At 41.1% G+C, this 21,736-nt stretch overlaps 1 protein-coding gene across 4 annotated transcripts in view; it reads left to right on the top strand.

Annotated features, from left to right (window-relative positions):
• The first annotated feature begins 2,940 nt into the window (after positions 1–2,940).
• The window catches only part of prom2 (prominin 2), a 36,301-nt gene continuing 17,505 nt past the window's right edge, over positions 2,941–21,736 (top strand). The window contains exons 1-13 of one of the 4 annotated variants that reach the window (XM_088635968.1): positions 2,942–3,124; positions 3,438–3,513; positions 8,152–8,488; positions 12,038–12,105; positions 12,992–13,197; positions 15,454–15,574; positions 16,137–16,200; positions 16,722–16,811; positions 16,949–17,148; positions 17,901–17,975; positions 18,708–18,771; positions 19,474–19,627; positions 20,254–20,406. In XM_088635968.1, coding sequence (XP_088492094.1) covers positions 8,239–8,488; positions 12,038–12,105; positions 12,992–13,197; positions 15,454–15,574; positions 16,137–16,200; positions 16,722–16,811; positions 16,949–17,148; positions 17,901–17,975; positions 18,708–18,771; positions 19,474–19,627; positions 20,254–20,406 — 1,445 coding nt within the window. In that variant the 5' untranslated portion in view covers positions 2,942–3,124; positions 3,438–3,513; positions 8,152–8,238. Of the gene's footprint in view, positions 3,125–3,437; positions 3,514–8,151; positions 8,489–11,838; positions 11,947–12,037; positions 12,106–12,991; positions 13,198–15,453; positions 15,575–16,136; positions 16,201–16,721; positions 16,812–16,948; positions 17,149–17,900; positions 17,976–18,707; positions 18,772–19,473; positions 19,628–20,253; positions 20,407–21,736 lie in introns of those variants that run through there. The other 3 variants (XM_088635969.1, XM_088635967.1, XM_088635970.1) reach the window with 3 other exon arrangements.

The following is a 21,736-nucleotide window of genomic DNA, read 5'->3' as shown; positions in this document are numbered from 1 at the left end:
GCAATGTGTGTGTGTGGGGGGGCTGGGGTTGCTGTCAGGCAGTAAATTAAGAATTCAAGGAAAGCAATCAGCTTTTTATAGAGACTGGCTTTCCCAGAGTGGCCCACAATCCTGTCCAAAGAAACACAAGACTGTGCTCCCTGTGCTGAACAGTAGGTAGGCCTTGCATCCACCCACAAACATGACTTTGCAGCACTCTGCTTGTGGTGTATACTTCTCTCCAACACTCTCCTCAAACACCTGTCCTGTGCATATGTCCAAACATAAATGGCACAGGTTTTAAAGGCACCAAACTGTACCAAAAAGTCAGCCCTATTCCACTGTACATTTTCCTTAGTCTGACTGAGTGTGCTGGGAAGCCTCTTTGCTATACGCCCCAACTGCCAAAACTACCTTCAGCAAATATCGGAGAGTATTGGGATGTTGCCACAATTTCTGCACTGTTCTGTAATGCTGACTTGTGAACTCAGAAAAGCTTTTATCTGAACCGGACAGCGGCTGGCAGGGGGAATTTCCTTCATGTGCAGTGTGCAGACTGGAAACAGGTGCCCCACTCTCATTAGTTGTTAATTTACTATCCCTCTCACATCTGTTAGCATCCCAGCTCACAGCAGTTCACTGTGGATTCCATTTACACATTCAGTGTTGGGGAAAGTTACTTTTACAAAAGTAATCTATTAGTGCTACTAGTTACCTGCATTAGGTATTACTTCTTAAATAAGTCATTAGTAATAAGTAAGAGGAAATTGCTTCAAAGAGGTAATGTACTGTATTGTTTCACATAGTAACTAGATAGAAACTATATGGATCACTGTTACTGGTGACGTTTTAAAATGATCCCCCCCAATTTCAATTTCATTGAAAAAGAAATCCCTTACTAACTTACATGTAGTTGTAATGGATTACTTATTAGAAGTAGATGTCCCTTACTCTGCAGATGGTACATTTCTTGCATGCTTATGAATCAATTCATTTTTTTCCATTTTTAATAATTGTGCAGCCAAGCGTTTTGTGCAGGGGGTTTCTAAAGATAACTGGCCAATGTAAACGTTAACTGTGAAATGGCAGTGGGGAGGGGGTGCGTATTATCTTGGTCATGTTTAAATGTGGTTAAAACAGCAGTGGATTAATACACAAACTCATGGGCACTGGCCAATGGAAGAATGGAAGTCAGATCACTGGTGCCAGCATGCCACCATGAAAAAAACAACCAAAAAAGAAGGTGAACGTCTCCCAGCGAATATCTGTTATGTTAAGGAATCTTCCTGTATGGAATCTATCAGTCAGCGTTATTTTAGCGGGGGTGGTCATGTGTTCCCAACTCGTCATTCTGTGGTGCTTACTCAGAGTGATTCGAATAAGTCGACTGACCTTCCAAATATCTCACCCAGTATGAGCCATTCATTTACACCACCGTGTCTACACAATCCATCCATTTTTCTTCCAATACAGGGTCATGGGGGAACCGGAGCCTATTCTGACAAGCAACAGGCACAGGACAGGATACACTCTGGATGGGACACCAGTCCATTGCAGGGCATATAAAGACACAGACATGCACACACTCACAGCAGGGCCAATTTTCCCACTAGCCAATTAACCTACCAGTATGTCTTTTGAGTGTGGGAAGAAACTGGAGCACCTGGAGGAAACCCACGTGAACTTGGGGAGAACATACAAAATCCACACAGACAGCACCCCAGGCCTGGAGGCCCTGCGAGGCAGCAATGCCAACCACTGCTCCACCATGCCTACACAAATGCAACACAAAGGCAAAGAAAATAACTGTGGCAGGCCAGGAAGAGTAAACATTTCCTAACCTGCCACTAGAAGTTGTTAGGGACTTTAGTCTTTGTAAATAGATTCACAGATTAGATTGGTGAATTAGTTAGTTAATAAAGTAATTGGTGAAGGGTGAGAGTCACAGTCTTACATAGATTTCATTTAGAATAAATTGGTATATACAGGGATTCACAGGGATCTTGTTGAGCTGTGTAAAGTTGGTGCTTCTTTTCTTGGTTTCTTGTAATATGGTACTAAAATAAACCCTCTTTGCACAGAATTCCCTGTTCCATTCCAGTTTGCCCTTGTGCTCAAGCATCATGGACCACCTGAGGAGAGGTAGGTCTGTCACAGTAATGTTTTTGGAGGGGTAAGTACTTGTTTACTCCCCCCACCACCCAAACCACCCAAATTGAACCCGACAGTTTGGTTATCCTCCAATAGTCTTAGATTGTGTTTTTTTTGCATTTCCCATAGATCCTTAAATGGCTTCATATGTGTCAAGGGTGACAAATGACTTTGCTATGAATTGAATTTGCTAAACTTCATTTGAGGTCATCAATACTCCCCTGTGTGGTGGAGTCCCGCCACCAGCTGCCCATTTCCATTATGAGCCTTCTGAGACCACACTGTCCTGACTGCTGCTCTCCCCTGTCGTCCACTCTGTTCGGTTTTCCTGTGCTCCATGAACTGCTGAACTTTGAAAACAAGTTGAAACTGCATTGTGTGCTGTATTTTCTAGACAGAGATATCAGTCAATTAAATATATACACGAATGAGTGGGTGAATGAAATATAGCACCTTCACTGCACAAGTAATTCATTCGGCAGAAGTCCAGTTTATATGGCGCATGTGAGTTGTTTCTAGTAACTCCAGAGTTAAACAGGTGTCTGGCTTTGAACTTCAGTTGGAAGGAGGACATTCTAGCTTGTCCTAAAATTTCTCTTTGTAGACTCATGCCTACAATCCTTAGAAACACATCTGCGTTTGTTGAGTAAGATGAAGTGTCTCTTCCTCTCCCCCTCCCTGGCTCTGACCTCCTCCCTCCGTCTTGTGTCTGTCTCCTCTTCCTGAAAGCCCTCCCCTGGCTCCTTCATTCACTGCCTGTAGCTATCCCTCCCCCCACCCAACCCTCTTTCTCCCTCCCTCCCTCCTCTTTCCCTCCTGTTCATTCGCAGCATTTTGGGTGAAACTGTGAGTTAGAACCTTACATTCACACCACACATTCTCTGGTTTCTTAGGAAAAGGACACACCTGCAATTCACAGACAGCAGTGAGCACATTGTCAGGAGCCTGTCCTTTGTCCCACCTCGCACCTGTGTTACTCCCTGCAGACAGAAAGGTAAAAGAGTTTCATTTTTCTCCATTTGCGTTGGTGTTTGGTCAGATCTGCTGTAAAATCATGCTCCAAGCTACTTTTAATAATTTTTTAAACGTCTGCATATGCCAAAATATTCTTTTTTGACTGTGTGCGGACGGCTGTAAGGATCAGTTTTTTCACGTATAGTCAAGAAACCCCCTGTAGTGTTTTTGTGGAATAACTATGTACCTGATGCTCTTGAGCAGAGAACTTTCTCTCGTCTGTCACGATCAATGCTGTGGGAAGCACTTGACAAACTGTTCTCCATGATGTTTAAAATCCTGTTGTTTTGCAGGTAGTTCAGGGTGGGAAAGAACTCTGAATAAAGTCAGAATGGAATGCTTTTCAGAGACATGAGCATCTGATGAAATGTGAGAATGTCTTCTTTATAGGATGCAGTTTTCTCTATTTGTTTCTGTATTTGTTGCCCCTGTACAGCAAGGCAGTCCCTGCAACAGTGACTTGTCCTTGGAAACTCATACGTAAGGGGAGCTGGTGTTTAATCTTCAACGAAAAGTTGAGTTAACATGTGGTGACAAATTTATCCACACACATGTAATGGACAGATAAGCCTGTTCTGTACTTTTACAGACTGTTCAAAGTACAAAGAAACAATCAGGCTTGTACGAACTCTAAAGAAACAAGGTGATTTTACATAGAACTATGTAAAAATGTATTAACACTGTCTTCAGTGTTAATAAACAAAACCATAAAAAATACTGGCTTACTAAAATGCAGCTTGGTTTATTTAATGCATTCTTTTGTTTTCTTCCGAACATGAATCTCTTTACTAGCTTTACGGATCCACTCTATAGTTTGTTTTAAATGCATTTTAGCCCAGCTGCATATAAAGAAAAATGTTGACTTACTCATAAATGCAAGTTCATCTACACTCCGTTTTGTCTGTTTTAAATAGAATGGCAGTTTCTATGAAACTGCATGATGCTGCACTCTCCTGTATGTGACTGTTCAGGTATGTGTGATGTTAGAAATCTGAAATTTCAGCCAGCAGTGAAAGATCTTGGAGGATTGTGTGTTTCTAGTTTCACACAGCTGTATACATTTGCATTACAGCCTCTGCCATATGGAGACGATGCATTGGCACCTGTACGGGCACATTTGTATTACAACGTGTTGTAGCTGGCATGGTGGTGCCAACCACTTTAAATCCCCTCTTCACCCGAAACGACACACCTAGCACTTGTAAATAAGACACAAGTGGCACACAAGTAAAGGTTGTTCTCCCTTTTTACCATTAATGGGGACGTTTTAGTGTCTGGGCATGATCCCTCCTGCGTTTTGGCTGGGCTGTTTGTATTTACAATATGGCGTCACTGAGCTTTGTGAAAATAGAGAGAGGAAGCTTCTCCTAGTATCACAGCAGTGAGAGCTCTTGTTTTAGTTTTTTGGAAATAATCAAAGACTCATGTTACACTGTCCTGAGGCAAACACTCTCTACAGTGATCCAGGGCTCAGCGGATTTGTTTTCCAGAAGTTTTGCAGCTTCTTTCTTTCAGAATCCGTGTGGAAAAGGTGGCGCTCAGGAAGCCAAAGAACCTTCCCATTGCCTCTGTCTTCTCCAGTTCAAAGAGATGCAAGCAGGAAAATTTGTAACCCACAGCCTGCTGCTACACATTTTTAAATCATTGAATGTTACCAGAAAAATATACAACTTATATGATAAAATACAATTTTTTAACCTTTTAAAAAGAATTCCTAGCTTCGACTAGCTTTATAATAACTCCAAAGCGCTGATGTACATTTATTAAAAAGGGCACCCAATAAGTTACAACAAGTGTCCTCTTCAGGGTGCTTTGAGATACAAAAGGCACATAATAAGACTTTGACTCGTTTATGCTCAATAAGCATTTCCATGTAACCTTGCTATGTTAGGCGCCACCTATGTTAAACTAACTGAACTCTGCCTTATCCCAGTTTGAATTTCTTTATGTTTTGGTTGATTGATTCATGGATTTGCCTGGAAAGGTGTCTTCCTGTTTCTCTCTCAAAACTCTTTTCCATCTGATTTAACAAACGCAGCTCGAGAGTAATCACCTTGGTAACCGCGCATCACCAGTCTTTACAGTTCCACCACCGATGGCTGCTAAATAAAAAAATTGACGGCTGAAAATTAGTCACCTCAGTGATGTCAGCCTCATTAGTCACGCTCATGAGATCAGTAGTTTTCAACCGATCTGATTTTGCACCCACGGGCAGAGGTCTGCTACCACTCCGGTTGAGCTCCTGCAGCTCTTCATGGTGACTACAGATTGCGGGGGTTGTGCATGAGAAATATCTTTTTCATTTCCACAGTTTACAATTACATAAAAATAAGACTGCTGTGGGAATTGCTGAAACTGTGACGTAACAAAATTTCCAAAAATGTGTATTTCAGCAACTTTTGATAATGAATTGTAATTAACTATTTTATCTCATCAGTTTTAATAACCTCTTCGTTCAATTCAGGGTCACTGGGGAGCCAGAGCCTATCTTGGGAAGCCATAGGCTCCAGTCAATCGCAGAGCAGATGCACAGACACTAACATACACACTCACAGCTGAGCCAATTTTAGACCGTGGGAGGAAACCGAAACATCTAGGGGAAACCCATGCGAGCCCAGGAGAACAAACAAACTCCACATAGAGAACCCAGGAATTTTACCCCAGCACTGTAAGACAGCACCGCTAACCACTGTACCACCGTGCCACCCCCAAACTAGAGTATGATGCATTTAATAATATGCATCCTTGCATGTAAAATGCAAATATACAGCAGAGGACAGCCACAGTTGTTTACGTTTTTTTCAAACTGGTGTTGTTCAAAATGAGCAGCATCACTACTTTGCAGCCCTAAACAATATTATTTACTACTTAATTTTTCTATTTGTAACTATTTTGCTACCTACCACAATTTGTGAAAATGGCATGGTTCATAAAAGTGACCTGTCCTATCCAAAGTACAAATTGTGGCCAGTATGTTATGTTTCCTATGTTCCTTGAATACTGCAAGTAATAGAAGATGGGGTCCTTTCTGCAGTGTCATAGGAAAAAAGGCTGCAAGTGGAACAAGTGGCTACAACTGGTATCACTGAATACAACAGCAAATAAGAATTAGTAGAAAGTGGTCAAAAATGAAACAAGAGGAACCCCAAATCTCCCTGCGTATGGCTCCAGAACTACTGGCCACATTTCATGCAGAGCTGTTGTCACTTCTGTTGGCTTAAAGATCCAATATCTCCACGAGCTTCAGAGGACCTTGGACGTGGAGATGAAATGCAATGTACTAATTAGGTAGTCATATCTCTGAAGAGGTAATGACAGCCGTTATTTCTATGTGTTTTCTAACATAGTTTAATTACCAAGTAGCTCTCTCTCACATTGATCTCTAAATTCAAATTAACTGTAGTGTCATGAAAAACAGTAAATTCCATTGAGAACCAATAGATTATTTTCTGACACGAACCTATTCCTGAAATGTGTTAAAACACGAATGCCCATACTTTCTTGTGGACTGGGGAATATGCTCACTCCTTTGTAATTTGATATAATTCACAGGGAATATATGGGACAAAGACTGAATTCCTTAATTTGGTGTGTCCTAAGTTATTGGTGAGGCAGAACTGTCTGTATTTAATTGCTGAAAAATATTTGTGAGCAGGTTAACAGGAACCTTTCGGAAAGTGTACAAGAATAGCTATACAATCCTTATCATTTTTACAGCTCTCATGTTTACCTTTAGGGATGGTAGAAAGAGCCCGCTTTCCAGGCAGAGTTTAGTCTCAGAGCAGAATTTAACTTTTGAATAAGAAAAGAAGGGAAAATTACAGCCACAGGGGTTAAATGTATATACAGGTAGACCTCAATTTAACAGGTTAATAGGAAGGAGGTGCTGTCATTTAACAACAGGTGTCTGTTAAATCACATAGTGGATATATATATATACATGTGTATACTGTATGTAATCATTACTGATCATAGACACTTAAAGTAACAATGAAAAACTTACAACAAAAAGCCAAGATGTCCAGACTTTTAAGGATGTGTTCTAAGAAAACAAAACAATAATGAACACCAACTGAATCCACAAACTTTCTAGGTCTTGATAAAGTCGTGGTAAGGGAAACTACATCTGCCTCTCCTTACAGTTCACAACATTAGCTATTCGTCTTTGAATTGGTATTCTACCTACATTTACAGTATATAGGAAGACTCTGTGCATTCAAATCTTACCTACTTGTTTTCAGTTACATTATTTCTTGTCACTTTTTACAGGTCTTTTTTTTAAAGTTTTTTGCAATCCAAAATCTCTTAAATGTTTACCATCATACAATGTTGTAACAAATGCACAAAATATTAACACAAAATATTAACACATGAATTAATACATTACTCTTGGATAGAGGAATATTGAGCCCCTTTAGTCCATTTTATAGTTTTGATAGACCAATCAGTTAGAAGGTAGTCTTTCCTAAGTGTTGGTGCATTTTTTGACCAACTGTCTCATTGGAACAGATGCTCCATTGCTTTTCTTGCATTTACTCTCTTTCTAACTTCAAATTCTCTGTATCCTCTGACCTTCACAGAGCTGGGAGTTAAAAGAACAAGGAGTGGTTATACAGGGGGGTTTATAACTTTGTTAACTCAAACATTTATAAACACAATTACTGAAAACACATTGGTAAGTGATATTATACTTTCCCAAAGAGCGTTAATCCCAGTAGACTGGAAAAATTCCAGTCTATAATGTTTCCTCTTTATTCAATTGGTGAATCATTTTCTCACATCTCAGACTTGTCTGACCTGCTGTGTTATAGCAGGGGCTGCTGGCACATAAACCCTGCACATCATCCAGGTGGGCTGAGATCCACTGGGATGAAAAGCACTATATAAATCAAGGAATTATTATTTGTAGTAGTACTGGAATATGAACATATTTGTCCCTGGACCACTAAGAAGATGCAATGTTGATTGTCTATAGATGCAGCTGAACTAAACTCTTTTCTGCTGCAGGACCAGAAGCACCCTGCAGGTGTGGTAGAGTGGGGCCATGCTGTGGTTGTGACTTGGCACCTCCAATCTAAGGCAGTCCAGTGTGGAATGGCTGCCTCTCCACTGAGCTCGGGGAGGCGGGAAGGCCTGCTTCTCCTGGTCCAGCTGGCTGTTTTGCTCCTGGGGTTCTGCAGTGGTCAGAACGTGTCCAGTGCCTGTTCAACTGGTCAGCTCACCCTGCGATGGCTCAACAGCACTGGGCAGGTGCCTGCCCCAAGCGCCGACTCCATCTTGGGGATCCTCTCGGATTTTGTCCATTCCTTCCTCAACTCTGTCCAACCAAACCCTTTCCCAAAAGGTAAGTTAGATTTAATTCTTTTTGTTCCTTTTGTCTGGGGTGGGCTTTATCTGAAAATGAATGGAGTTCTCACAAATGGGAAGAATGGTAAGAAACACAATGATTTAAAAAGGTTCATTTTTACTTTGAGCGGCTCCCTCACTCCCATCAGCAGCTTTTTTTTGTTGATTTCACTGCTGGCAGGATGATAATTAGGAAATGGTTGGAGTACGCACTCTGGGGAGGATGTTCCCTTTGTGTCTTCCTTGATTGTACATGGGGTGTAGCAAATGTATAGAATGGATGTAGCAGGCTGATTGGGTCCACAAATGGTTCAAGTCGGGAGGCTTGACATTTCATGGATATTATCTATCATTCGTATGAACGTAGGCAATTTTAAAGACTGAAACTCCAGTCCCCAGAACAGGACAGATATGCAGCAGAGCCAGTCCTGACAGGCAGAAGTAATGAGCAGGAATGGACAGTTTAAAGCAGTGGATCAGCCTACCCAGCATGCCTTTGGGAGCTGGGAGGAAACCAAAGCCGATGGCAACAGGAAAGTGAGAAAAGGAGTTTTCTGTACATGAAGGTTAATGGGAGTCAGGAGTGAGCTACCCAGCCATGTTGTCAAAGCAGATATGCTGTCCTCTTTCAAGAAATGGCTGGATGAGATTAGTTGTTGTCAACCAAAGTGGATGAATCGAATGTCTGCCTTTGTTTGTGACATTCCTTGCATAACATGGTAGCATGGGGAGAACATGCAAACTCCACACAGAAGGAACCTCTTGAACCCAGGACAATGGCGCTGTTAGACAGTTCCACCCATTAGGTAGAGGGGGGACTTTATGTGCAATGTTTAGATGCCTTGCATTTTATACACTGGTGTTTGTAGAGTACAATGAACAATGCATCATAAAACCTCATAAAACACTATTACATGAAAGGTCCCTTGTCAGACAAAAATATTGCAAACCCAGTCTAACCAAACCATAGCACCTCGAGGAAACCCACACAAACACAGACTATAGTCAGAATCAAACCCAGGAACCTGTAGCTGTGATACAACAGTACTAACAGCTATACCACTGTGCTGCACATACAAACACACAGAGCATACATTACAGGCCAGAGAACCGGGCTCTTGCAGATACATAAACGTGCATGTAAATATGCTTAAGAAGCTGAATGTTGAACATTCAAGTCCTGTTACCCAGCTCCATTTTGTTTTTATTTGTTCTCGATAATCATTTGCCTTCTTGATATGATCGTTTGTAAATATACAACCCAGAACACAGTCCAATTACAAAAGGTTTACAATACTCCCGCTGACTGGGAATAACTGACAAGCTGTGGTTTCTGTTACTTATTAAGCTGGAGGAAGCAATAAAAGGTAAAACTGAAGGAACACTTAGTTTCACAATGGCATTGTTGTTGGATACCCAGCCAGGCAGGACTTTGAAGAGCTTTACCGTTTCCTGTGTCTTAAGGGATAACGTCATATAAAAATCCATAATTTGAAAAATAAAGGTATAGCCAAATCATCATTCTTCACAATATGCCATATTGGTGTGTATTTTCTATAACTTATTTTATTTAATATATTGTCCTTGAAGTTTTTTTTTAGTTATAGCATACTGTTTAATTGCTGAACATACAACATATGATCCAGATAAATCCATTTTCAAACTACTTCGTCCAATTCAGGGTGCAGGAGAGCTGAAGCCTATCCCAGCAAGCAATGGGTACAAGGCCAGTCCATCCCAGTGTTCACACAGACACAAACACACACACTCACACTTAAGATACATTTTCCCAGAGGCCAATTAACATACCAGTATGTTTTTGGACTTTTATTAATTTTGTTAATTTTTGTAATGATGTTGGAGACCTGAACCTGCTGCCCTTTCAATAAAAATAAAACAATTTTATTATAATTGGCTTCTTGATTATTGCTGGTCACCCTGATAGTTTCAGAAGTGGTTCAGAAAGATGACCTGTTGAAAATATCAATGTAAAAACATGTATTTGCCAAATCAAATATATATACTGTATATTTCATAGTATATACAGTATTAGGCAACTGGAAAATATGGAAAACGTCCTAATGCAAAGTTATTGATGTAGAATAAGTATTTTAGAAGATACTACAGATTTAACACAATAAAAATCACTTTCGGATAAATCCTTGTGTTATAGAAATCTGCTCTTGGTTTGCCTCATGCAATGAGGTCCTTGTGTTTTCTGTTTGGAAGGGGGCTGTAATGTTAGATATGATTCACAGTGTCAACAGAAATTCACATGTGTGTAGACGCCTGCTTGTCCAGGTGAGATGTTATAGCCCACTGTATAAGGCTAAACAGAAGCTGGTGTTCTTCTGCATAAGGCACCTGGTACATTTATACAGCAGTTCAAGGGTGACAGTCGCGTGAAGGTTGAGAAAAGTGAGACTGGGGTTTCCTGCAGTGAGGGGGAGACTGAGGGCTCTCTGCATGCAGGCTGGCTCAGTCTCGGGGCCACAGGAGACACTCCTGAATTCAGCCATGGCTGTGATAGGGGGAAGTGTCATGTGAGACATACTGTAGCACTGAGAGAGAGAAGAAAAAAGGAACCTGTGAGGTGGATTGGTGAAGCCGACTCATAGGGCCCAATGAGGAAGCATGAAGCAGAGTCACTACTCCAGCACTTTCAGTCCTTTTTTAATAATTCACCTGTATTGTAAAATTGTTTGATATGTGGGATGGCCACATATAGAAATTGAGACTTTAGTGTATATGTAGTGCGTTTGTAGTTCTAATCTACTCTAGTACTTCGAAAGTAGACCACGAATGCACCATTTTTAAGTTGGTTTAGTGCAGTGTTCACACTGTGAAAGCCTTAGGTTTTAATTTCATGTTTTTTATTTTTGACATTTTTGATTTCCAGCCTCAGTCAGAGTAGAGTACAGGATCTTCGACACGTGTATGTGCTAATATTGGCATTAGAAATCCTCAACACAGTAGACTGAGGCCTTGAGCAAAAACTCTCTGACTGTCATGAGAACAGACTGTCTTCATTGTCTTATTACTAAAAACATATTTGTTCTTTATTACAATGTCTTCTTTTAAGATGAACCTCAGCCCTACTACCTCTGTGAATCAGTTTTCAGAAAGAAAGATGAGATCACAGTACTTTATTGTAACATAAGGTTCAAAGCTGTTTATGGTACAGTGGTTCAAAAACTCACAAACAACAATGTTATGGTTTTATGGTTTTATAATAGCAACAGAGACAAATAGTTACTGTAAACACTTGTGTCGTAAATATTGTAAATTCTTTACACCAGTTATCTATTCTTGATACTTAAGTAAACTATATTTCTGGTGACTACAGACAGGTGAATTAATGGTATGCTGACTAGTTTACTAGTTTTTAAAAGTTGACAGTGTTTTCATGTCTGATGGAGCATTCAGGACTCGACTTGTGATAAGATGCACTGTACTGTAAGTTTGTATCTTGTATTAAAAACTACAATTTTGAAATGCTGAAAATGATTTTGGTGTTTACCTTGTGTTAAACAATCTTGTTTTTCAGAACTGCTGATCACAGTAATACAAGATCCCAATTCTTTCACAAGCAAAGATTCCAACACAATACAAAAGGTACTGAATGTAATGATAAAGCTGTTTTTCCATTTTCATGTGTGTGTTTGTGGTGGTGTGATACCCGAGTTTCTAATAACCTTTTGTCTGTAAAACCAGCAGGACGGTTGACACACCTCTGCTGCAAAGTATCACTGTTACAAGAGGGTAATTCTGGAACAATTTGACAATTTTCATACCTTTTGTTCAGGGAAGTGTGGCAGTTGGTGTCTAGACATCTGTTTGCTTTTGAGTGTTAAGTTCTTTTGAGTGACAGGTACCTTAAAAAAATCAAAAAACATTTCCAGTGAGATGCTGGTATATTTTCTTTCATTTTCATGTTCATTTGTCTATCGAATAAACAGTCTATTAGAGATGTTTAAGCTGGGTTCACTACTTTTGATATACTTATCCTGCTTCAAGTAGGAATTACATATTTATCTGGTTTCAAATCATCCACTTACTTGAAGCCTTCACTGGTGTTTTCTACTATTATAACATCTTTGTTTAGTAATAAAGCTTAATTAATAAATTCTAGGCAAAAAGAAATAATGCTTGTCCTTTAACAATTTTTAAGTTAGAATGACGAGAATCCTGAAAAAAATCACAACAAAACTGGGTAAATTATACATGAGCAGCCGATATTAAGTATATATCTACGCTACATTTATAAAATCTCTCACATTTACCAGAATGAGGAGTCTAACTGACACATTGTCACATCCATAAAAGCCAAGACTTTTTGTCCTAGAAACCACATATCCATCAGGATTGTCCGTTTAGCTACAATATTGGCATTAGACCACCTGCTGCAATGAAGTGTCAGTCCATGGTGGAGCTGCAGGGGGCAGCACTGAGTCCGAGTGCTGATTGCCTGCTGTGAGAACTGCTGGTGTTTGTGCTCCAGGTGCTCAAGTACGAAACCGGCTTCCTGGTGTGCATAGCGATCGGGATCCTCTATATCCTCTTCGTGCCCCTCGTCGGATTTTGCTTCGCCTGCTGCCGTTGCTGTGGAAACTGCGGTGGCAGGATGTACCAAAAACAGGACAAGAGCATAAACTATCAGCGCCGGGGGCTTTATGGGGCAACAGTGGTGATAACGGCCGTCATACTGTGAGTATAAAATAGCTCTGATCTCTCCGACAGGTAGCTGGAAGGAAAATATGCCCTGTCCAGAGCCTTTATCTTTCTTGCACTAGCAAAGAGCGGGCTGATGAACTGAACAGTTTACATGAGGTTTGACAAACAAGGCATCAGTGGGTAAATTAGGGAGCTTAGGGAGAAGCTCATCACTTCCACCAAGGTTGAATTTGATACACAGTATGTTTCAAATATATTCAAGATAACAAAGGTCAGGAAAATAACATCATCGGTCAGGTCCTGAGGTCATGTGCTGAACAGATTAGCACTGAATGTCACTGTATTTTTATACTATCTCAGAGTCTGTAGAAAATGCCCAAACTTTGGAAACAAACGTTAATTGCACCAGTTGCCCAATTCAGTTCCCCCCGAGACATTAACTGATTTCATATCGGAGGCACTGACCACCTTAGTAACGAGGTTATTTGAGAAAATTGTTACATTGTAAACAAGCAGGCTTGTAGATCTATTTCTTTTTATCCAATAGAAATATCGCTCTCAACTTCAAGACAGTTTTGTCGACAAATACTACCTGTTAACTCTGCATGCAGATCACGTTGGAACATTTCTGAGGTGCAATGTCTTCTGCACAACCTGTACTTATTGGCTCGTACATCACATTACATTACAAATATCCTGGCATTGTTGTTGATTACAAGCTATACTTTGAGGAAAATTGCCAAGCCAGCAGCGATTGTTCTTCTTGAGAAAATTATTTTAACGTGTGTGGTAAGGAGATGATTTCATTCTATACGGCTGTTATTGAATCTGGTTAGCCTGATTTGGTAACCTGAACACACACAATAAAAACAGGCTGATGAAGGATATTGAAGGTAGCCAAGTTATCATTGCACTACAGCTAGCAGAGCCTATAGAAAATCTACACCCCTTGGACTTTTTCACATTTTATTGTGTTACAGCATGGAACTATTTCCATGGAACATTTTACTAAATTAATTAAAAATAAAAAACAGAAAATAATTGAATTCATAAGTACTCACCCCCTTGCTTTGACACACCTAAATTACCTCTGAGGCAACCAACTCTCTTCTCCAAGTCACAGAATTACTTGACTGGAGTCCACCTGTGTGCAGTTGAGGAGTTTCAATTGATTTCAGAATGAATTCACCTGTGTCTGGGAGCTTCCCCACTCAGTGCATTTCCAAGGAAACACTACACCATGAAGACCAAGGAACATTCCAAGCAGATCCGAGACGAGATTCTTGAAAAATACCAGTCAGGGCATGGATATAAAAACATTTCCAAGGCTCTGAATATACCTCGAAGCACAGTGAAGTCCATCATTAAAAAGGCGAGAAAGTACGGAACAACTGTGAATCTGCCCAGAACTGGCTGTCCTCCAAAACTGAGTGTTCGGGCAAGAAGAGCCATAGTAAGAGAGGCCACCAAGAGGCCTACAGCAACTCTAAAGGAGTTACAGTCCTCCATGACAGAGGTGGGAGAAACTGTGCATGAGACAACAATAGCACGCACACCTCATAAATCCTGCTTGTATTGCATGGAGGGGTGGCAAGAAGAAGGCCTTTGTTGAAAAAAAATCTTATCACATCTCAGCTGGAGTTTGCCCAAAGGCATGTGAGAGACTCAACAATTTGGAGGAAGATTCTATGGTCTGATGAGACCGAAATTAAACTTTATGTTTGGTGCAAACCTAACACATCACACTGAGAACACCATCCCCACAGTGAAGCATGGTGGTGGCAGCATAATGCTTTGGGAATGCTTCTAAGGGACTGGTAAACTCGTAAAGATAGAAGGGAAAATGGATGGAGCTAAGTACAGAAAAATCATGGAGGAAAACGTGCTGCAATCCGCAAGAGCACTGGGACTTGGAAGACGATTCATCTTCCAACAGGACAATGACTCGTAACATACAGCAAAAGCCACACTGGAGTGGCTTAAAACCAAAAAGGTTAATGTCCTGGAGTGGCCCAAGTCAAAGCCCAGACCTCAATCCAATTGAGCATCTGTGGAATGACTTAAAAATTTATTAATGGATTCATGTTGTGTTAAATGTATTATTTGTTGTGTTATAAATTTTACCTGCCTGCAAAGCAAATTTCCCATCTGGGACATTATTGGACTTTAGTGTTCCATCTGGGACAATAAAGAAAGTAAGGAGTCATAAATCCTTATCTTGTGATAATCCCAGAAGCCTTCTTGATGTTTCTAAAAACATGAGTCCAGTCTCCTTGTGTTTTCTTCTAGGGCTGGGAACACCTGCATGTTCTTCAGCAATGACAAGTTTACAGTGGGTGTCAATAACAGTCTGTGGTTCTTCAACAATACCTTGGACAACCTGGAGACCTTTCTGAACAGTGTCCCTGAGGTACGACTGGGAGAAATATTCCAAAAACTAGCATGGCTAACCTGCTGTAAGATTAAGTGTAATCTCCACTTTCACTGAGTAGTGACTCACTTTTACTTACTTTTACTCAACAGAATGGCACTAGAACTTGAGAAGTGACAGTTAGGTGTGACTTGGCAGTTGGCTACATTGTTTTGGACTTGCGAATGTAGCAAATGCACTCCAGTAGACAAATACAGTGTCCAGAAATGACAGTAAGGGAGGCCATGAAACATTAACACTGCAGGGGTATTGCTACATCCCTAGATAAAAAACAAAGCTCATTTTCTTCCTTCGTTTTATGTAACAAGCCTTTTTTGGTAAAACAAAAGGTTGAACTGTTCAAACAATGTAAATGTTTGTGTTGTAAAAGGTGCATATGGAAGAGCAATATTTCTGAGAGAAGAAATGGTACTTCCTCCCTGGTCCCATCATGTTAGAATGGTGCTAATTCAGCTACTTAATTAAAAGAACTACTCTTAATATTGGATATATTAACAGGTGTTTGAGAGACTAAACCTTGTGAGTATATTTTTCTTTGCAGCAAGTCTCTACAGTGGTGAATGACAGCTCTGTGCCCTTGAATAAAGTCAACAACAGCCTGGTTGGTGAGTGACAGATCTGCTGTTCCTCCCTCTGCCTCTTAGAGATCCCACCCTGTCTTTGGGTCACTCTTGCAGTGCTTCCTCATGGTCCTTGGTGACATCTAAAATAACGACACAACCGGTCTCACGGGCTCTACACTATCACTGTGATTGTGTTGTCACACCGTGACATGGGTCTCTCCCTGTGACACTATTTTCTCACTCTGTTTTCGCTCTTTAATGCTCTTTTCTTTTTGTGAGATTGTTCTTTCATTGTGACATTGTTTGTTCTCTGCAACTTTCTCTCCCTGTGCTTGCTCATTTACTGTGTATCTCAGGCCACTTCTGTTTCATATTTTATTCACAACATTGCTATTATACTAATTATACTATTATACTAATAATAGTATAACTCTTAATTATAATTAATAATAGTATCATTATTATTCAGATTACAGGCAATTGTTTAAACGCCTGCGTGTTTCATCTTTGGCTGTCTACAGTGTACAGTGCCTTACCCCCGTTTCCCTCCTCTCTCACCCTAGACATTGGGCCCTTGCTGGGGAGGAGCATTCAGAGGGCCGTGGAGGGTCGCTTGATCCCAGTGCTGCATTCTGTCCTCAATTTATCCCAAGGTACCTGAACTCACAAAAAGTAACACAATACAGCCAAGGCTGCCATTTATCTGTGATACTTGTGTCACTTCCTCCAAAGGAAGCACACGCATGTGTCCTTTGATGCACGGATGTCAGCATGCTTTCCTGTCCTCCAGAGGTGAACGATACCAGGGGCACTGTCGCACACCTGAACGCCACGCTGCCTTACCTCCAGAAGAGGCAGGAGGAGCTGCAGGCGAACCTGACCGATCTGGCCTCACGCATCCGGACAACCCTGCAGAAGAAAGAGTGTCTCAACTGCAGCAGGTTGGAGTCCACTGTGGAAAAGATCAACATTCAGATGAACTTCAGTGGGGTAAAGTGCCGTCCTGTCCTACCTAGACCAATACCTACACTCATGTGCTGCAGAGAAATGGAAACAGTCATTCCATTAGTAGTAATAATAATACAGAAATGTACTACAGGATATATGAGAGTACGTAGTGAATCGCAGCATTCAAAGTGACGTTAACAGCTGTTTGAAAACGTGGAACACCACTTATTTGTTACTTGAGTAAAATAGTACAACTCACACCAACGCTGCCACTTTTAAAGGGGATGGACATAAGCTGACCTGATCTTGTTTAATCAGGCCTTGTTATATCACATCTCTCTATGGAAGCACATAAAAATAGTAACAGAGCCACACTGGTATTATATTTGTATATAACTGTTTAGTTCACAGAAAAGAGAAAACTGTCATGTTTGGAAGTTTGTGTGTTTTCTTTTATTTGTATGAGAGAGGTTGAAGAGAAAACTGTTCTGGTTTACTGGCTAGCCTGATCTCACCAGATGTTGGCTGGGCTGGGCCTGGTGAGGACTGGAGTGAGAGAAGACTACTGTAGGTGGCTGCAGTAAGCGATGTTAGTCGACCAGTAGGGGGCGCTTTTTCCTGAAATTCCCAGTTAATGCCCCAGTGTGGTGGCAGGGGTCACAGTGCTATTGTAGGTGCCACCCTACTGTTGAGACATGAAACTGAACACCTGACCACTTGGTCACTCGGGGTAATAAAAAATGAGTTGTGTGGTCAGCAATCAAGCAGACTGATGTTCCTGTGTGTTTTAACAGACGTCTCAGCTGAATGAGCTGCAGTCTGCCTTAAAGAGGGCTGCTGAGGCTGATCTGAGCTCCACAATAGAGAAGGTGAGTTCTAACCACAGCTGGAAGAGGGACAGTGGGGTTTTCCTTACAGAGCTTATCATGGGCATGCTCTTTAATAGCAGCTGCCTTTGGCTTGAAGCAGTTTAAAATTTTATATAAATTCAAAAATTGAATATATAGTCAAGGAATCATGCAATTACAATTACTAAATGTTTAAGTAATACTTCCCTGCTTTCTAAGTGGTATCAGGCAGCTAAAAATCTGTCTAAAGGTGCTGTCTGGGAGTTTCTGTGTCTCCAGTTTTCAAGAGTCACATCCGCACTGATAGGTTCATACTAGGCAACTGCTCCCAGCCATCTGACATTTTTCACAACTGTGCCATTTTTATCTTTATCTGTTTATTCGCAGCACCTTTTTTACCATTCTCGTGGTAGTTCAAGGTTTTTCTAAACTGGAAAATGAAGATAATTCAGTCAAAACGTAGATGAGCTCTTTGCTGTAATTCAAACTTTCGATACAGGTAGATTCTTCAGCTCTCTTCAGCCATTCTTCTTCCAGTTGGAATTGCGACGTATAGCCCACGGTGATAAAGAGTCCTGCGTCTCCCTCTGTGATGGAGCCTCCGAGGCATGGGCGTTATTTCCTGGGGGAAGAGCGGCGCTCTCTCTCTGACTTGGGGAGGCTTTCTGACTCTCCGTCTCGGAGACGAGGGACGGTTCTTCTGGTGGTGGGCTTGGGACTCAGTGGACTTGACTATGTGCTCTCCGCTCGCAGGCACAGCAGTTCCTGGGCAGTATTCCCCAGAGAGTGGCCAACGAGAGCAGGAATGTAGTGAGAGGTGAGTGTGTCTGGAGGATCTTGCTTCTGAGCTCTAGCTGTCTTTTCATTTCTATTCAGAAATCTTTTCGGCTCTAGTACCAAGTGCTTTAAGATGACCTAATCAGGAGAGAATATATGACTGGGCCCTGCTGTCTAAACACAGGTACAGTATAAACCAGCACAGTGGGATTGCCTGTCTCACTCACTAGACGCCCGTGACAATGGTAAATAACAGTTCAATGTCTGGTCATCAGGTCCTGCACCTGAATGATACAGCAGGCAAATATGCCAAGATGTTGTGTACTGGATGTTGATACTAGATCTGTGTCAAGATTGCTGAACTTAATTCAGAGTGTCTTGGGATTACCCAAGGATTTGAAGGATAACCATAGCAACTCAGTTTTACTTTGATTTCACTGTGTGCACACCATGGATTGACACTGCCTTGCCTTGGAGATCACATAGCTTTAATGCATGATTTTGACTTAATTAGAGCTTTGTGACAAATTCACTGTGTTTTAGCAGATTTAGATTGCTTTATATGACCAAAATGTTTTTTGTAGTTAAATACCATGACTTGCTGACAATTATTTCACTTGCTGCTTTTCAAGCAGCTTTACCTCTTTCATATTTCTTAATGCCCTTTAAGTATACATTGGATAAGAAAAACAACATCAGGATGCTAACTGTAATACTAATTTCTGTGTTGTGTCCATTCTAGATGTACAGAAACAGCTCCAAGATGTTGAAAATCAAGTTTCACAGGTCTCTTTAGAGAACCTGAATCAACTGGCTCAAATTTCTACAAACCTGCAGTCAGTGAAGAATAAAGCTAACACCTACTTTCCAACTGTTTACAAGGCAGACAAATACAGGTAGATTTTTCTTTAAAAAAGTTAGAATTGCCTATTTTTCATCTTTATGCTCCCTGTTTTACTGTTACCAATTTTTAATTGGCTTGGTGCACAGCTACAATCCTTAAAGCCATAATAATATGTAATATAGAACGATACAGAATTTGTTCTTAGTTACTTATTATACCCTCTCAGTTTGGAATTGCCAGCAGTTAATCATCTTGCCTCATTCCTGCAGATATTGTACTTGCATAAGACATATTCCTCAGGAACCCACATGGGCCATTTCTAATTGCAGTGCCTCTGGATAACAGATTCCTCTTACATCTTATAGCTCACACAAGCTGAAGATACCCGTAGTGATTCAAGTCCATCCAGTGCCAGTGACACTCAGTAAATTGTGCGGCACTGCTTAAGGAGTCTTTTTTAGAGTTGGCTAATGAGTTAACCTAGACTGGAGATCTGTTGACTACAGGACTATTAACTTCAAAGAAGTGTCTTTTATTGACTGAACCACCCGGGATGCCCATTACTGTTTCTCTGTCTGTCTGACTGTATCCATTTTAGCTGTATTTGCTCTCTATGACATTTGTATATTAGTGACAGAGTGGTATGATGGGATAATGCTTTCTTACCCGGCTCCACAGGTGGATTGTGGGCCTGGTTCTGTGCTGTGTGGTTCTGTTGGTGGTGGTGTGTAACGTCCTGGGTCTCCTGCTTGGCCCGACAGGGCTTCGTCCCGGGGCCGACCCCACCAAACGCTCAGGCACAGCCAACTGCGGGGGCATCTTCTTCATGATGTGAGTAGTGGGCACAACCGCAGGACAGTGAGGACAGAGCGTCAGTGTCACTGACCCCTTCCAGCCAAGCGGTCCTGGCGCTTGACACAAATAATCTAATCAAGCTCCAGTTAGCAATCTTCTTGTTTCTTTTTTAAAAAAAATGCACCAAATGACTGGTCAGATCTAAGCAGAACATTCAGACAATATAGCAACAAGTCCCTGTTTGTGAAAATTGACTTTGTTTCCAAAGAGCAGTTCAACAACACAGGTGAATCCTTTAAAACAGTCCATTTTCACAGCCAGAAGAATTGGTTTTTGGTCTCATGTCACGGAGGTACCACTTTGCACTTTGCTGTCCTAGGAGCAGAGCAGAGCAAAGGGCAGAGCAGTGGCTCTGTGGCTAAGGATCTGCACCTGTTACTGGAACGTTGCCATTGGGCTCCTGAGCAAGGCCCTTAACCCCAACTGCTCCAGGAGCGTTGTACAATGGCTGACCCTGTGCTCTGACCCCAAACTTCTGTGTGTGTCTGTGTGTCTCATGGAGAGCAAGCTGGGGTATGCGAAAAAGACAAATTCCTAATGCAAGAAATTGTATATGGCTAATAAAGTGATCTTATCTCTTATTAAAGAGCTGGCCATCCATCTCTGGGTAACTGAGGGGAGAAAGAAAAAGACACACCCTACCCTACAGGGTTCCCTATTAAATTGGAGAAGTGTGCCCTTGCACTGAGAAACGGTTAAAGCTCACAGAGTGAAAGCTCTCATAAAGAGCTTCACTTTTTACATTACCCAACAAAAACTATTCAAATTCAACTAACAAAGTGAGAAGTGCATGAATAGGTTAATACACCAGGGTCTGGATCCTCCAGTATTTAAAGTCACTTTAAATGTAATCTTTACAGTGTGTCTTTACATGACTGGCAGTTATTCTGTAGAAAAACGAGGAGTGACTGCCCCTGTCATAAACAGACAGCTCTTAGGTTAATTTCTAAGATTTTAGATTTTTAAGCATTTTAGCAATATCTGTGCAATTGCTCACTGCGCTGAGAGCTCCGGAGCTCCTTGACTCAGTGTTGGTGCTGGTGACCAATTGATCAAACCTTAACTGTGGTTCTGTACTAAATAGAATGTTGCTTGTAATGAATAATGATGATTACTTAGAGAAGACACTTCTTCCTTTTAAAGCAAACAAAATCCGTCAGCTCCAGATGGTAGAAATTCTTCAAGGCTATTTTTGGCAGAATTGAATTTGTCGTACCAGCAAGAAACGTTTTTGATTAAAATAGTAATTTTCACCCAATTTCATGTGAAATGGCTACATCTAACCAATTGCACAGAACAATCTGGG

This window comes from Lepisosteus platostomus, chromosome 6 (assembly GCF_059453375.1).
Source record: "Lepisosteus platostomus isolate fLepPlt1 chromosome 6, fLepPlt1.hap1, whole genome shotgun sequence".
In the NCBI taxonomy this organism is placed as follows: Eukaryota; Metazoa; Chordata; class Actinopteri; order Semionotiformes; family Lepisosteidae; genus Lepisosteus; species Lepisosteus platostomus.
The sequence above is the reverse complement of the archived record's forward strand: the minus strand, read 5'-3'. Positions and strand labels throughout refer to the sequence as shown.